At 31.5% G+C, this 18,564-nt stretch overlaps 1 protein-coding gene across 2 annotated transcripts; it reads left to right on the top strand.

Moving 5' to 3' along the window:
- Positions 1 to 11,611: 11,611 nt before the first annotated feature.
- LOC109816091 (MATE efflux family protein) lies at positions 11,612 to 17,366 on the top strand. Of its 2 annotated transcripts, none has more exons than XM_083076481.1 (5): positions 11,612 to 12,072; positions 12,357 to 12,440; positions 12,988 to 13,443; positions 13,846 to 14,262; positions 16,297 to 17,366. In XM_083076481.1, the coding sequence occupies exons 2-5, from the start codon at positions 12,384 to 12,386 to the stop codon at positions 16,882 to 16,884; spliced, it is 1,518 nt and encodes a 505-aa protein (XP_082932607.1). In that variant the 5' UTR covers positions 11,612 to 12,072; positions 12,357 to 12,383; the 3' UTR covers positions 16,885 to 17,366. The 2 variants fall into 2 exon arrangements, with proteins under 2 accessions (XP_082932607.1, XP_082932608.1); XM_083076482.1 differs by having other exon boundaries at positions 11,612 to 12,081.
- Positions 17,367 to 18,564: the final 1,198 nt, after the last annotated feature.

Here is an 18,564-nt window from a genome sequence, read left to right as displayed (position 1 = left end):
TATGCTACTTTAAGGTAGCCTACAAAACAAAATATCCACTATAGATACCTCCAGTGGCCTCTAGCAACTATCTCTCAACATATCTACCTTGCTCTCATACATCGTATGATTATCGCAGTCCAAACCACATGGAAACATGCAAGGGTAAGCTTGTAAAAATAAACTATATATATTGGAGAGCAACTTACAACACTGGCAACTTAACATCACTATCATCATCAACTAGTTCAACATACAACACACAACACGTAAACAACACACATCTCAATAATACCTTCACAACACATACAACTCATCATCACAATATCAACTCATCAATACATGCATCGTCATGCATTTCAACTCGGAATTCTCCTAATAACATGAGCAGTCTAAGTGATTTTCATCCTATCAAACCAACCCAATCATTTTCACGCCCGTAGAGTCAGTTCGATCACAACAAAATAGGATACCAATCCCTCCTCTAGTCTTTCAGATCTCATCACTTACACTAAGAAAGTCCGATTCCACCATCAGGAGTAGTACAGTTAGGTATAAGCTTACCACGACCTTGGCATGCATTACCAAGTCATATATGGAATTCGCCCACTACTTATCCTCAAGGAACCATGCAACCTTTCCAGGTACTTGGTTAAGGGTTGTGGCCCTCGACCTCCTCTCTTACTCAACCACTAACTAAGGATTTGGAGGAGACTCAACACATCTCAAAACCTACTCCAAGAGACACACCTACTCAATGAGGATTTTATAAATAGTGGTCTACCCGAGCACCACTCCAAGATACCCTATGTGAGATCTTCAATTTTCATAATAATTTTCTCTCCTCAAGTTGTAACAGCCCATTTTTCGTGGGCCAAAGGCCCAATTCGTGGCCCAGAACGGCCCGTTTCAATTTTGAAATGGGCCGTTCTGGAATAGTGAGTATGGCCAAAATTGTAGAAGCAGAACGAGCCATTCTGATGTGGTTACGGACCGTTCTGCTGGGTTTGAGAACGGGCCGTTTTGGTTTGGGAACGGGCCGTTCCAGTTGAAAAATTTACGTAGGTTTGAAGGGCCCAGAACGGGCCGTTCCGATTTTGGAACGGGCCGTAGTGGTAGGTGGGCGAAAAATCCTATAAATAGGCCTCAAATCCTCTCATTTCTACACACCTCTCATTCTCACTCTCTCTTCTCTTCTGTTCTCTCTTTCGTTCCTCTTCTTCTCTTTGAAGACCAAGAGGAACTCAGGGGATGAGGTTCTGCTCCAGTTTTAGTTCTGATCCTTGTTTAAGGAAAAAGAGGAGGAGGTTCTGCCCGAGTTCCTATTTATCCAGGTACGGGGGAAAAAGGGAATTATTTATATGTAGAGTTACATGAGGGAATTGGATAGAGGAAGAATCCTTTAGGATTATGAGAAATTTTATAATTATTTATGTTTGGAGAATTATTGGTCTTATTTGATTCTGTATGAATTTAGGATTATGAATATATGATTTATTTGTAAAAATGATGCTCTGGGAGAGAGAACGAAATTATAGAAAAGTGTCTGTAAGCTAGGTTTTGGAAAAATTAAAATATTTCTGTTTGAGGAATTAATGATACCATTAGATTCTATATGTGTTGAGGATTAGAAATATATATTTAATTTGTAAGAATGATGACCTGAGAGGGAGAACGAAACTGTAGAAAAGTGCCTGTGAGTTAGGTTTTGAAAGAATTGGGGGTTTTATTGTTTATGTTAAAGTTATATGAAATTGATAATTTCATTGTTTATAATATTAATTTACGAATGTTATTATTGTATTGATTGATAAGAATGAATGATCTTGATGTGAATTACTTGAGGGGTGTGTAAACCCTTATTTTGTTGGGCTTATTTGTTGCGTATGTGAGGTGGAATTGTGTACGTGATGTGAATTTGAATTATGAGATGAGATGTTGTATGGATGTGATTATGATTGTGATTGTGGTGCCTCACATCGGTGACTAGGGATGGCACGACCCCTAGGTAAGTGGTGCTAGAGGGAGGGTGTGACCCTAGCATGGTGTGGGATGAGTAAGACAGTTAACACACACCACTTATGTCGATTATGGCAGCCCTGACATAGGGTTAATTGCAAGAGACTGTATGGATTGTAATTTGATTGTGGTTCCTCACACTAAAGGATCAAGGATGATACGAACCCTGGTAGTTGATGTTTCAGGGACGAGCGTACTCCCGGATGATCAGGGATGATACGAACCCTGGGTAGGTGATGCTTCAGGGACAAGCGTACTCCTTAATGACTAGGGATGGCACGGCCCCTGGGTAAGTGATGCTACAGGGAGGGCGTGACCCTGGTTTGGTGTGGGAGGCAATTAACCTGTATCACTTGTGTCAGATGTGGCGACGTCTTGGCATAGTGTTAATTGTAAGATTGGTGTGAATTATGGATGTGGAAATGATATTGTTAATTGTAAGATTGGTGTGAATTATGGATGTGGAAATGATATTGTTAATTGTGTGATTGATAAATTATATATAAATAAATGCTTGTGAATATTTCATTAATGAATTATGATGAGATTATATTGTGATGTGTTTGTATGTACTTTGCATATAGATATTTTCTTTTCTCACCGTATAAATTGTGGATATTTTAGGTGGAGAAGATCCGGCTACGAGTGGCATCTAGAATGCCAACAGTTAAATTATGGGAATGCTCTGATAGTGTGACATCGGGGTAGAGGATTTCTAGGACAGAATATTTATATGGATTTGGTATTGTAATAAATGATTTTAAAATTGTAAACTCTTAAATTTTACCTTTCAAGTTTTATTTTTCAGTCATTTTCTTATATTGAAGAAAAAACAGTTTTGAAGTTTTATGTGAACCCTTTTATGAACCCTTTGAAAGTTTATTCTTCTTAATTAAATTATATTATATGTGTTGGGGTAGTAAGGGTGTCACACAAGTCCTAAGTTAGCCATCATGCTATAATGCCACACCCCATTCTCAGCATCCACACCTCACCATACATCTACTATATACATTACATCCAGTCAATACATATAGAGATCAATAACATCAATCATGTACAACATATCAACGCTTAACATCTCAACCAAGAACAACATACCAAGACTTAACAATTCATACAATAATAACATATCAATGCCCCACAATTAATTCAAACATAGCATATCAATCATATAAAGCATACCAATGCTCATCACCATTTCAAGTACACAAGGATAACATTATAATGCATATTATCATTTGAAGTACACAAAGATAGCATATCAATGCTCATTATCATCATCCTATAACACACAACATACAATAGACACAAGCATTCTATTCATGTTCACCAATTTCACCCATCATACAACATGTATCACATGCAATTTATCAAAATCACTTATTATTGCACTGACAATCTTCACATAAAATAACCCATATGGAGTTCTACTACTCCAATTGTAACATCCCGAATTTTCTATTAATACAATGGTTAATTATTATTTATTGTTATATTTATCAAGATAATTTTCTTATAATTATTTTAATTAATTAAATGAGTTTTATAGAATATTTTAGAAGTTTTTAATAATAAATATTTACAAAAATTATTTTTAATATTTTGAATTTTAGTAGCCTAGAACGGACCCTTCCGAAACTAGAACGAGTCGTTCCAAACTACAAAAATGTATAACCCTAGTTGGGAACGAGCCGTTCTGGTTTAAGAATGGGTCGTTCCAAACATGGACGTTATGGGTTAAACTCAACCCCAGAACGGGCCATTCTGGTTTAGGAACGAATCGTTCCGGATGTGACTTTTACACATTTCGAATGGGTCCAGAACGAGCCGTTTCGGATTTGAAATGGGTCATTCTGGCCACACGTGACATCTATAAATAGACCGCTCTAGCACTCCCAAAAGCACATTTTTCATTTCTGACTTCTTTTCTTTTACATTCTCTGAAGACCAAGGAGAACCCCGAGGAAGAGACCAGGAAGATCCTGCTTCAGTTTTAGCTTCTGCTTATCGAGGTAAGGGGAGAGTGAGAAACCTCGCTTTGGATGTGAGAATATATGTTGGGTAGTGGGATTGGCCCCAAATCCTATGTTTGTTGTATTTTTTGTATGATCATGTATGAGGAATTTTTCCCCAATTGTATCTGTTTTGCCTATTATTTTTCTTATATGTAATTAATTGTATGATCTGAGATCTCTATGGGTTCCTATGGGAAACCCTAAGAGAATGCATTGGTGATTGTAAGAGGAGATGGTTTGAAGAGATAATTGTATGAGTTAATTGTATTGTTTTAATTGTATGAATTGGAGTGCTTTGTGGGTTCCTATGGGAACCCTATGAGAAATAGGCAAAATATGAATGTTTTCTGTTTTGCTTTCTGATTGTTCTGATGTATTCCTTGTTGAATGAGATGTATAAATATGTGTTTAATTTTGCAAATAGATGAGTTTTAATATGAATTAAAGTGCTCTGCGAAAATTGTGAATATGATATGATAATGTGATATGACAATGAGATATGCTAATGTGATATGACAATGAGACATGAAAATGTGATATGAGAAAAACATGGAGTCTTGATTGACATGCATCATGTGCATAAATGTTTTTTTAAGGGTACGATATGGAATACACCACCAGAGAAGGCCTCCTAGTGTAAGAGCTTTGGGGATTAGTCCTTGGGGATAGCTTGGTTTGTAAGTCCCAGTCTCGCCCATTGTGTGCATGGGATGTATCTTGCACAGCTTAGCTATCCCGATGAGACTTTGGTAGTATGTTCTTCTAGTGAAAGTGTGCAGAGGGTGTGACCCGGCATGTACTCCTAGACTACTCTTCGTGTATTGCTAGCGGCAATATGCCATGTGATGTTTTACTGGCGCCACATGCATGATAATATGTAGTCTGTGTCCATACATGTGCATTTTTAATGTTATATGATAAATTGATATTTTTATGCCTTGGATGAGTGAGATGTAATATTGTTGTTAATATATCTATGTTATATCTGTCTTGTTTGTATTTGGCTATCCGGTGTGTATTTCTACACTGTGAGCCAGAGTGAAATGTTTCTCACTCTTTTTTCTTTTTGTTGTTTTCCTTTGACCGTTATACAGGTGATTATCAGCATGAGGCTGAGGATGTAGGTGATGAAGCTTAGACTTCAAAGTTGGGCTTTGCTCTGATAGGACATGTGACATCGGGGCGTAGATAGGATTAGATTAGGATGTTTCACTTATTAAATTATTTTTGAAACTTTAGTTTTATTTCTTTGTAATTTCTGCTGATTTTGTTAAGTTATGGATGTGATACTCTCTATCTAAACACGTTTGATATTTTAATTATGAAATGTTATGTTATTCAAATTTTATTATTATGTGTTATGGTATGCGGGGTAGAGGGTGTCACACCAATCACTCTCATCATTATCTCATATGAAAGACAAGAAGATTTTCTACAACTTTCATGAAGAACTCAGGTTCTAATTCCTTCATCTACCATATTAAAAATTGTAAAAACCACAACCATTTTCCTAAATACTGACATCTTGACCTTTCCTCACTAAAAAAGTCATAACTGGAATTATAAACCTCCTTTTTGAGTTATTCTAGTGTCATTAGAAAGCTAACATCCAAGGCTACAACTTTCATGAAGACTCCAAGACAAATTTTGGTCATCTAACCTTGGTTTTGTAGCGCTTAATTCAGTGCTCTAGCTCTAACTTTCTACCAACTTTGTTCTCTCCTAGAGCTACAGTGCCCAACTTGGAGCTGTAGCACAGGATCTCTGTTAGATCAATTCCTCCCAGGGTTGCAGCGCCCAACCTGGAGCTATAGTGCCAGATCTCGACCTCCATGTGTTTCTCTTACAATTGCAATGTTGGTGTAGTGCTCCATTGTTGAGTGTAGAGCTTTTTGCACTTTCATGGCTTCCCCCCTTCGTTTTTCACCTATAATCCATCAATTTTTATCCCTAAACATGATCTACCTTCATAATTGTTATGCACCGGGAGGGTTACCACACATATACACATGTCTCTACATTGGTGAGATATTGTCCGCTTTGGGCCCAAGCCTCATGTTTTTGCTTTTGGAAACCACCCAAAAGGCCTCTCAACCAATGGAGACAACTATGTGTATAACCCATGTCCATCCTCTTGTTTGAACGATGTGAGACTTTGCTTGCATCCCAACAATCCTCCCCTCAAACAAAAGACCTACCTTCATAATTTTTGTGCACCGGGGGGTTACCACACATATACACATGCCGGGGGGTTACCACACATATACACATGTCTCTACATTGGTGAGATATTGTCTGCTTTGGGCCCAAGCCCTCACATTTTTGCTTTTGGACACCACCTAAAAGGCCTCTCAACCAATGGAGACAACTATGTGTATATAAACTCATGTCCATCCTCTTGTTTGAACGATGTGGGACTTCGCTTGCATCCCAACAGTCCTCCCCTCAAACAAAAGATCACGGTTTACCCCCTCCCCTGTAGTGGAAACTACAAGTATTATTCGATGGTGGCCCCACAAAGCTCACTCACGCTCAGAGTGCTTGCACCACTGCTCCATCATGACCTCCCTCATGATAGCGGGATACGCCTCCTAACCCTCCATGTTACTAGGAAGCACCGGGGGGTTACCACACATATACACATATCTCCACATTGGTGAGATATTGTCCGTTTTGGGCCTAAGCCCTCACGGTTTTGCTTTTGGACACCACCCAAAAGGCCTCTCAACCAATGAAGACAATTGTGCGTATATAAACCCATGTCCATCCTCTTGTTTTAACGATGTGGGACTTTGCTTGTATCCCAACAATAATCTCTACTCATTTTGTTCATACAACCCAGAAACCCCAAGAAACACCACATGCATGCATCGAGATTTCAAAGAGATCATCAAGAACAAGTTTTCAACTTTCACAAGTAAATAATTTCAAATTTCTTTTCCCCCGCTTACATTTTCAGAATTCATACCAATTTTGAGTTCTTAACTCAATCAACAGCCCCACAAATCATAAAAATCTAAGATTTCTTGCTCTCCTTACCTTGAGTGGGATTTGAAAATCCAAACTCCAAACCTACGGGGAAGAAAAAGAATGGAGAAGAAGAATCCGTGTGACTCTGGTGCTCTAAGTCCTCAACTTCTCCTATTGCTCAGCACCTTGGTGAATCAAAATGAGAGGAATAGGTTCAACAACAAAGGAAACACCAAGAATGCAATAATTTTCAACACAATGAATGAAAGCAAGCGAATGTAGGAAAAAAGTGTGAAGAGAAAGAAAGAGTAAAAAGAACAAAGAGGAGAATGAAGGTTTCGGGTCTTACAACTACCGCTTAATAAAAATAATTTTATACTATAATATGAATTATTTATTATAATTCTAAAATATAATTTATATATTAAAAATATTTTATTTATATAATTATTTAAATATATTATTTATTTATATGTAATTTATTATAAATTTTAATTATATAAGAAAGATAATGTACATACTATTTTAGTTAAAAAATTTCTATAATTAAAGATGGAGATAATATTATTATTTTAATAATATTTATATTTATATTTTTTTTATCATTAATGATAGATAATGATTATCAGATTAATAAAAAAAAATTAAAATTTGTTATCTGTATCCACAAATGTGTTGGCAGAGCTAACTTTATTAAAGCCTGGTGGGTTATAGTTGTATCCTCGAAAGCATAATCAGAAAAGAGTCTTGGTACTATCTTTAAGATATGGATAAGTAAAAGATGTAAAACTTCTTTTTATATCCATAAAATAAAATTAACATTATTAATTAAAAAAATAGAGAAAAAATTAAAATAATTATAAAATAAAGTTTATTATATATAATAACATAATATTAATAAATAAAAATTATATAACGTAAATTATTTTGATTTAAAAATATGAAAAGGTTAAACAATGAAATTACTAATTTATTATCTAAAAATTAAGTAAAATGATAATTATTTTAATAAATTTCTAATAATGGTTATTAATATTTAATATTTTATTGAAAATCATTTTTTATTTAAAATAAGGTTGACACAATATATTTTTAAGTTCAGATAAATTATTATTTTTTAAAAACTTAATTATAGTAACAAAAATTTAGAAGACTTTAAAAAAATAAAATTCATTTTAGTATAGGATTTGAATCTCATTTATCAAGGAAAAAATAGACTAGTTAATAATAAAACTTGTATAAATATTTTTTTTTCAAAACCTAAAACAAAGACTTGGATTACTTTATATTTCAAACAGGTTTAAAGTAAAACACGCTCTTGTGAAGGAAATCTTTTTAATAATTACTTTATTTAAAATTTAAAATTTATTCTTTTGTGATTCTTTTCATTACTGGATTCAATCATTACTATGTTTTCTTATCCAAATCAATTGTTACAACATCCAGCTATTTAAAATGAAAAGTTTGTCCACGAAAATGTACGAAATATATGATTAATTCCTAATTACAGTCAATGAGGTCTTGTTCGATAAAACTCAAGTTTTTTCTTTGTAAAACACTGATCACAATGAGGACTCTTTTGATGAAGTGTTGGGATAATATTTAGATAATTATAAATTCAAATGATGAAGTGTTGGGATAATATTTACATAATTATAAATTCAAAATTTATTATTATTATTATTATTATTATTATTATATTTTTAAAATAAATAATAAATATACTTTTACAAACAAAATCTGTTAAAACAATGATATAAAATATAAACAGACTCTTAATAAGTAACGTTGAAAAGTTAAAGACATCATATTTACAAAAATTGTTTGGATAATTTTTTTTTTAAAATATTCTTAAAAAAAATAATAAATAAATTGAATTTTTTATATTATATAAAAAATAATAAAAATTATATAAATTAATTTATGCACAAGTTAATTTTAACTAATAAAAAAATTATTTTATTTTTATTTTTATATTTTTCAATTAAGAATATCTATGGACAAGTTTAGTTAATGTATACCACTATATTCTGTGTATATATAATTAAAAAAAAACATATTAAATTTCTAATTATGATCTCAATTGAAGAAATAGAGAGCATCCTATGTTGCATTATCTAAACCACATAATTTAGAGCTTTTAACGTTTGAGTTACACTTGTTTAATTAGGAAAAGGAAATAATATTTATCTGGAGTTTTAAACTGTAAAATATAGTATAAAAAATAATACTAATTATTAATTTTTATATATAAAATAAGAATAATTATGTCGTACAAAAACATTTTTAGTGACTTCAAGTATTTTGATTAACACTTTTAATTTTATATTTAATTGATTTTTATTTATATAATTATTTATAAATTAAATTTTTATACTTTAAAATACATTATTAATAAATAAAAATAATATATTTTGTTATAATATAATTTATTTTACTAAAAATCTAAATTTTAATTTATATTTAAAATTATTTATTCATTTAAAATTTAATTATGTATAATAAACATTTAACTTATGCATTATACAAACTAAAATATTACTTTATATATATATATATATATATATATATATATATATATATATATATATATATATATATATATATATATATATATATATGCTTGGCTGAGAAAAATTATTCCACATATTCTGTTAGTTTAAACATTTTATAATCTTGATAAGTATATTGTGTAAAGTTTTTATATTTGTGTTCTTTTAATAGGAAATACACTGTAATAAAATAAGAATGCACTCATAATCGGTGATTAACTGATTAATTATTGAAAATTATAATAAAATAAAATGCATATATCTAACAAAATTTAAAGTTAATTACAATTTAATTTTTATTTTTTAATTAATAGTTATTATTATGTTGTATCCTATAAAATAGGATTAAATTTAATATTTTTATATAATTAAACAATTCAAAATTATTATACATATAAGTTTTTAATAATTATTTTAAGAGCAAATAATCTTATCCTATCGTAAAAGAATAAATTATCATGTGTTAATTTATAATTAAAAAATGGTGAATTTTTCTTTTAATAATGTTAGTATATTTAAATTAAATCTTTATTTTTATATTAAATTAAATTTCATAATTAACTTACTCTAAAAATAAAATAAAAAAATACTTAAAATTCATTTGTCGAATCAAGACTATCTATAAAATGTGCATCTTATCCTCTTAATTTTTAACTAAAAAGAGCAAAAGAACAATGAAACAGTGACAAACACGTGACTTAGTTACAAGATTGGAAGAATGAAAATCAAATTCATTTTATTTAAGAACTAATTTCTTCGAAACCAAAATATACTTAGAGAAAGAGAGAAAATTAGCGATAAATATAAGTGTAATAATTTTCATATAATTAAAAAAAATAAAGTGAATTGAAAGGGAACAAAGAACTAATTCTTTGATATATTAAAATTAATTCAAAATTAACATCTTATAAATATTTTTCTATATAGACATGCTTATAGGGGTGAGCAACGGGTGGGTTTGGTCGGGTTCGGGTGAAAAATGTTCAACCCGTTGTAAACCGACTTTGAAAAAATGTGACCCATATCCGACCGACTGAGCTTTCGATTTGAGGCGGTTCGGGTTGAAACGGATTCGGATTTAAGCGGGTGGGTATAATCGGGTTTGAATTTTTTTGTAGACCAATTTATCTTAACGAAGGTGAAGCTTAAAACGATAAAAAATATTTTTAAAATAGTGTATAAAAATAGAATGAAGGTGAAAATAGATGGTGTAAATAGATTCGTAGTTGAAACATTTATAAACTAAAGAAGCAAAAATAAAAGATAACAAAATTCATAGTTGTTACATGGAAAAGAAATATAAAGTTAGATTACAAAACCATAAGAAATCACAGTTACACAAAATGTACTCAAAATGGAGATAAGAAGATGGAAAAGAAAGACAAAGAAAGAAGCAAAAAGATAACTCTAAAAATGGACTAGTGTGTTGAGAAGTTGAATGAGGAAGGAGAAGACAAAATAAATATCTAAGTTATGAGAAAAAGGAAAAAAATAAGTTACAAATTGATGGTTATATTATACTTGAAATAAAGACTTTTAAATTTGAACCATTGTTGTTTAGTTATACAAAAATAATAAAAATTTAAACTTATCTCATTTTCGGTTGGGTTCGGTTTTTAGCGGGTTTAAAAATTCAAAACCGAACCCGCCCAATATAACCCGTATAAAATCAAAATTTTAACCCAATTTACCCATAAAACCCGCCCGAATCCACCCAAAAACAATATTTTTCTTCGGGTTTTTCGGGTTCGGTTCGGGTGTCGGTTTAATGCTCACCCCTATGCTTATATAACAAACCCTTTACATGTTTAAATAAAAAAAATTATTTGCTAATCATCCAGTTTAAGATTACATATTCGATTTTTTTATTTAAGATTATTTATTAAATCGAAACAACGGACAAAAGGACTTGTTTGTGGTTTATGAGAAGAAAAAAAAAATTAATTTTAGTAAAAAAAAATAATAACTCATCACAAACACCAGCATCCACCATTACAAAGGCTCAGAGAGACTCGAATCTCTTTCTTTTTTCCTACGTTTTCCTTTCTCTCCTTCACGATTCATTACTCACGAGGGAGCATTCACTGTTACCAAAAAACTCTCTTTTTACTGCTACAATTATGATTAATAATAAATTTTAAAACCACTCTTTTCTGTCTTCACACTTCATCTCTGGAAAGCCGCCACAACAATAACATGTTTGTAACCATTTCCCTCATTTCCCAGATATATAAACAGTCACACATCACCAAATAGTGTGCATCAAAAGTTGGAAGAAACTGCATAATATTATTACTACTATTATTAATATCGACCTTACAGTTTCTGTTTTACTTTTATTAATCTTTATTGTCAAGTTATAATTACCGAAAAAATCCCATATTTTAAGCCATGGTACTACTGTTTAGTGCTTATGTTGCTCTTCTTAAATACCCCCCTTTTTCCCTCTTAGCCTTTCTTTCTTGTCACACACCCTTTGCCTCACCCTTTTTCAGTTCTTAGAGAGAAGGAGCACAAGAAGAGAAAAGAACAAGGTTATTTTGGTTGTTACATAATACTCCATGCCCTTTTCTCATTCTTTCTTCTTAGTGCTTACTATCATGGGATGATAATATATATACTTTTATCTATATATATATATATATATATATATATATATATATATATATATATATATATATGATATAATGAAACATTGTAGACCCTATTTTGTTTCCATCTCCCCCTATATGCATATGCTACTACTGTTTTTGCTCACTAGGTGTTGTCAAAAGTAGTCCTCTCTTCCTCACCACTGTTTGATTCACCACTTTTGCAGCACAACAACAACGACTACAAACAAAGAATGGGAGACAACAAAGAACAGGATTTCTTTTCCCACAAGTTCCCCACAGCCTCTCAGGTAAACTCATGTAGCTACTTCTCTCTGGAAACACATTTGCAAGAGCAAATAATTGCTTCTCTTAAAAAAATTCTCATTCATGATACTACTAAAAGAATGAGATCATTCTCAAGGTTTTATAAAAAGTCTACCACCACCGTTTCTACAACAATGACAAGATTTTTGAGGTTTCAGTGCCACTATTGTAACCTCTTAGTAGCTGATCAATCTTTTTGGAGATACAAGTTTATAAGAGATTATTCTTAGAGTCTCTCTGCAATAGAAGTTTTTTTAAAATTTATTTTTAGCATATTGAAAACTTTTGTTAACTTGTTTCCAAGTAAACTTAATATTTATTTGCAATTTTCTATAATATAGTTTGTTTCAATATAAACATAGAAGTATTTTTTAAAAAAAATTCACAAGGATAAAGAGTTTTTTCCCATAGAAAAACTCTCCAAAATAATTATAGTTTGTATCTAAAACACTGCAATATAAAACCTTAATTATTGTTTTAAAAAAGTGTTTTCTTCTCATTTGATTTCTAATGATGGGGTGTTGCAACTAGGTGGTGGAGGAGATGAAGGAGTTGTGGGGTATGGCCTTACCCATTACAGCTATGAACATGTTGGTATTTGTTAGGGCAGTGGTATCTGTTCTATTCTTGGGTAGGCTTGGAAGCCTAGAGCTAGCAGGTGGTGCACTTTCCATAGGCTTCACCAACATAACAGGGTACTCTGTTCTCGTGGGCCTAGCAGCGGGCCTAGAGCCCGTGTGCAGCCAAGCCTATGGCAGCAAAAACTGGGACCTCCTCTCTCTCTCACTCCAACGCATGGTCCTCATCCTCCTCATGGCAAGCATCCCCATAAGCCTGTTATGGCTGAATCTAGAGAGGATCATGCTCTTTATGGGGCAGGACAGTGGCATCACGGGCATGGCCTCGCTCTACTGCTTCTATTCTCTTCCAGACCTTTTAACAAACACCTTGCTGCAACCTTTGAGGGTGTTTCTAAGGTCGCAGAAGGTATGTTGGGTTTTGATCATTATTTTTTGTGGGATAAATTTTTTAAGAGGGAGTATGCTATACCCCCCAATAACGTATTTGTATTTAAAGATATTCACATTTTAAAAACTTATTAAATTTATTGATATTTATAGATACATGTAATAAATGGGGCAGGTAATAGGACTACCATGTGTCTCTACTCTGTCCCTAGGTATAGTGTTATACATAAGGTATTTTTATACACATTTTTACATTGGTTTAATATTCTATTCAAATCTAAATTTTTTTAGATTTATTTTTTATTGTCACTTAAAAGATTTTGTGTTTTATAAATTCATATATATATATATATATATATATATATATATATATTTTTTTTTTTTTTTCTAATGATGTAAAATGTTGTTTGTATCTGAATAGGTGACCAAGCCCATGATGTATTGTTCACTTGTGGCTGTGGTTTTTCATGTGCCGTTGAACTATTTATTTGTGGTGGTGATGGGACTGGGAGTGCCGGGGGTGGCCATGGCATCGGTGGTGACGAACTTGAACATGGTGGTGCTGATGGCATGGTATGTGTGTGTGAGGAGGAAAAGGGAGGTGGTGCTGCGGTGGGGGTGTGGTGGGGTGTGTTCAGGGTTAGGGGGTTTAATGGGGTTTGCAGTGCCAAGTTGTCTTATGATTTGTTTGGAGTGGTGGTGGTATGAGATTGTGACTGTGTTGGCTGGGTACTTGCCAAGTCCTACACTGGCTGTGGCTGCCACTGGTATTCTCATTCAGACAACAAGCATGATGTACACTGTCCCCATGGCACTTGCAGGGTGTGTTTCTGCCAGGGTGAGTCTCTCTACACTGTAATAATATACACATTCTGTTGTCTTCTAAGATAATTCATTGGTACTCATGAAGCAAAAGTAAATATGATAGGTGATAGAGTACACCATGATAGATAAGATAGACAAAAGAATTGAGAGGGTGTTTGGATAAGTATGAGATGAAATAAGTATGACTTACTTTTGTGGTGAGTTTAGTGTATGTTTAGTAAGGTTTTAAGATGGGATTTTTCATATTTCTTTGAAGCAATCCGAACTTATTTATGTTTTTTTATTTATTATTTTTAACGTGAAAATATATACTAAGTGTGTTTGAAAATACTTTTTCACCTTAAATCATGTCCAATATGTAAAAAGCTATTACAAATATTTTTAGATGCGAAAAATCATGTTTTAAACACAAACAAACACCTCATTTGAAGTGAATTTACTATGATTTTATTTACTTTTTGCTTTCAAATGATTTTATCTATTTATAGCTTTCAAAAGTCATAGTGATTTCAACTTACTATCGATCCAAACACACTAAATATATATAGTGATCATGTGTTTATGTGATTATTCAATTTTATTCAATGGTGTTCAAAAGAGGGATAAAAAAAAGACCTTTTTTTTGATGATGATGGATTTTGATTTTGTGCTGGCTTTGATGGGTCAATTTTTTTTTTTTACCTTTTTTTAATCAGTTGGGTTAGTTTGAGACAGAGGGAGAGGGAGATAGGGACTAGAGAGTGGTGTCCAGACTGCAGTTAAACTTGGCTGGTTTGTTTTTTTCTCTCTTTTTGCGTCTGTGGGATTTGGTGTAAGAATTTGTGAGCAGGAAGTAACCATATACTTTTAGCAATTTGGCTTATGTGGAATGAGGTTTGAAGTCAAAGCAACTTGGATAAGTTCAAATTTGTAATAAAAAAAAAAGGCTTTAAATTCAATGTATATAATCATAAATGCTAGTAGATACTGTGATAGGGTAGTCTATTAGCTTGAAGGGAATGTTCTTATTTGTTAGGTTCAAAAGCTGCATTTTATTGTATTTTATATTTTTATTTACTTCCTATATCTGTCAAATATATGTTTATTATTTATATTACTTATTATTTATTGGGGGTGCTTTTTATAACCCATGACTACTTCCAAAATATTTTTATTCTTTTATAATTTCTTAACCATTTTTTTGTTTGTCTAAACACTTCAAGCATAGTATTTATTGAGCTATACACTTGTTTGAGTAAAACATCTCTTAAAGGTATAGAATTGTGTTGATTCACACCTGCATTTTACCTTTTGTCGTCAAAACAATCCCAAAAACACACTAAGCATAGCTTCAACCTCTAAGGCATGACATAAATGTTTCAATCATAACAATAATAAAATGTTTCATTTTTATTTTTCTCACAAATTTACTTGATTTGTAACAATAGGTTGGAATCATCATGATGGTATTTGATGAATAATGATGACAAAGATAGTTGTAGTAGTAGGTTTGATTTATATATATATATATATATATATATATATTCTCACTGTTTTAATGGTTTGTTAGGATCATCACATATTAGTGGCAACCATAGGTCATTTCCCTTTCTTTCTATCTGATCACATGCGAAATACACGTGTGGAGGTCATGTACTGCTATTTTACTGTTCACACCCGAATCTCAACTTTTTCTTTTTTTTGGGCTAAACTTGAATCCCTTTTTTTGTGCTTGCTGAGGTATAAATTTGTTGCATGATTGCGTCAAGTACATGGACCCAGTTAGGTCACACTTACAATGTGACTCCACAAAACCAAAACTAATTAATTAATTACTTCTAAGTAAGTGCAATTCTGCTAGGCTTGCATACAAGGCCCATCATGAATTTCCATTTGACCAAAAACAATTTAACAATCAAATCTGTAGGACCCATCAAATAGTTGGTACATTATAACTATCTTGGTACATACATTTCTGTTTGTACTATAGGTTAATTAACTTGTACAAAACATTTGGTATATTATATGATATATGATATGTAGAATTTAATTAACAGTTTCAATGCAGGTAGGGAATGAGCTTGGAGCTGGTAAACCATACAAGGCAAAGCTAGCAGCAATGGTTGCATTAGGGTGTGCTTTTGTGATAGGCTTCATCAATGTGACATGGACTGTGATACTTGGGCAGAGATGGGCCGGGCTTTTCACCAATGATGAGCCCGTCAAAGCCTTGGTTGCGTCGGTGATGCCGCTTATGGGCCTGTGTGAGCTTGGAAACTGCCCACAAACCACGGGCTGTGGGATCCTTCGAGGGACGGCCCGGCCCGGTATTGGGGCCCACATAAACCTGGGGTCTTTCTACTTTGTGGGGACTCCCGTGGCTGTGGGTCTGGCATTTTGGTTGAAGGTGGGCTTTGGTGGGCTTTGGTTTGGGCTTCTGTCGGCCCAGGTAGCATGTGCTGTATCAATACTCTATGTGGTGTTGGTGAAGACTGATTGGGAGGCTGAGGCTTTAAAGGCTGAGAAGCTGACAAGAGTTGAGATGATGGGTAGTTGCAATGGACTTAGAAATAATAAGGAGAATGAGAAAGATGAAGAAAGCAAAGAGTTGTTATTGGAGAATGGAAATGGGAACAACAAAGATGAGATTTGTTAAGAAAATGAGACCAACAAAGATGATTGGGATTTTGTGAGTGGTTGCTTTCAATTTTATATTTACTTTTTGGGGTTTGGATCGGGTGAATGGGGAACCAAGTATCATTTTCTATACCAATTAATTGTCACATAATTTGAAAGTAATGGGCAAATTTTGATTTTGGGTGTTGTGATGAAAAAGTAGCTTTTGATGTGGTGTGCAGGGAGATGTATGTGGCTGGGATGTGAGAATTTGACATTTGAGAATATTTAGATGAAAGGCTGAGAGCCTGAGACAGAGATTAAACTGAAAGCAGCTTTGCTTGAAAGCTGTTGCACACAATGCAGCACTTAATAATAATTCAAACCGTGTAATACTCGCGTCTCTGCTAAACGCCAACAATTTGATTCTCCACTTCTCATTCTTTACTGTCTTATATATATATTTTAAAAATATTTATTATATGAAAATGAAAGTTATCTTTTTAATGTTCTTTTACTTTATGATTAGTTTTTAATTATTTTTATCTACATATATATTACTTTCTTTACGAGTTAGGATTTAGATAAAGCTGACCGACCAGTACAGAGTCTGTACACTGAGTAACTGCGGTTCTGAACAACATAAAAAGTGGCTCACCATGGTATGGGAGCAGCACAAAACCACAAATTATTATTATTATTTTTTTTTAAGCATATTTTGTGTTTGAGAGTTTTTTAATTTTTATTAAAACTTAACAAATCTGAATATTTATTATATATTATTAAAATTATAATAAATTATAATATTTTATTTATTAATAATTTATTTTAAATTACTAAAATATAATTTTTAAATAATTATAATAAATATTTTGAAAACATGGATTTAATTGAAAATTTTTCATTAGTTTTATTGAACAATATTTTGAAGTTTTAATAACTTTTTAGTATTTATAAATTTAACTAATGTATTACATAATTTAAAGTTAAATATTTTTTAATTTTTATATATTAAACATGAATTTCAATTTTGTGCGAGAGTTTTTTTGAAATTTTTTTTTAATTAGAGAATTTGTAGATTTTTTTTTAATTTTTTATCTAATTCAATTTTAATTTATCAAATTATTTATAAATTAAATATTAATATTTTTAGAATAAGTTATTAATAAATTAGAAAATTATTATAAATTATTTATTATAAATTTAAAATATAATTTATATATTTATAAATATTTATATATATTAATTATAAATAAAAATTTTATATTCAAACATAATATTTATTTATATATAATTTATTATTAATTTTAATTATATATAATAAATATGTTTGTATATTTTACCTATTAAAAAATTAATATAATTATATAAGTAGGAAAAATTGTCCACTCATATGTTTGGTCTCTACATCTATTCTCAATTAAGTAACATTATACTTTTATATAACTTTAATTTGTAAGTTGTCGTATTTTTTATTTATTAAAATTTAATATTTTATGTATATTATTATAAATTTTTTACTATTAGACAAAATTTAGTAATTATTAATTACACTATTTGCACACTCTAATTATTAATATAAATTTAAATATTTATTTCTCTTTTTCTTTTTTTAAATATAAAAAGACATAAAGTGTCTTTTCCTTAATATTATATATATATATATATATATATATATATATATATTTAGTATTTAAAATTTAAAAATATTATTTTTATT

This window comes from Cajanus cajan, chromosome 1, assembly GCF_000230855.2.
Source record: "Cajanus cajan strain Asha chromosome 1, NIPB_CcT2T_4, whole genome shotgun sequence".
Taxonomy (NCBI): Eukaryota; Viridiplantae; Streptophyta; class Magnoliopsida; order Fabales; family Fabaceae; genus Cajanus; species Cajanus cajan.
This window is presented reverse-complemented; position numbering and strand designations above follow the sequence as displayed.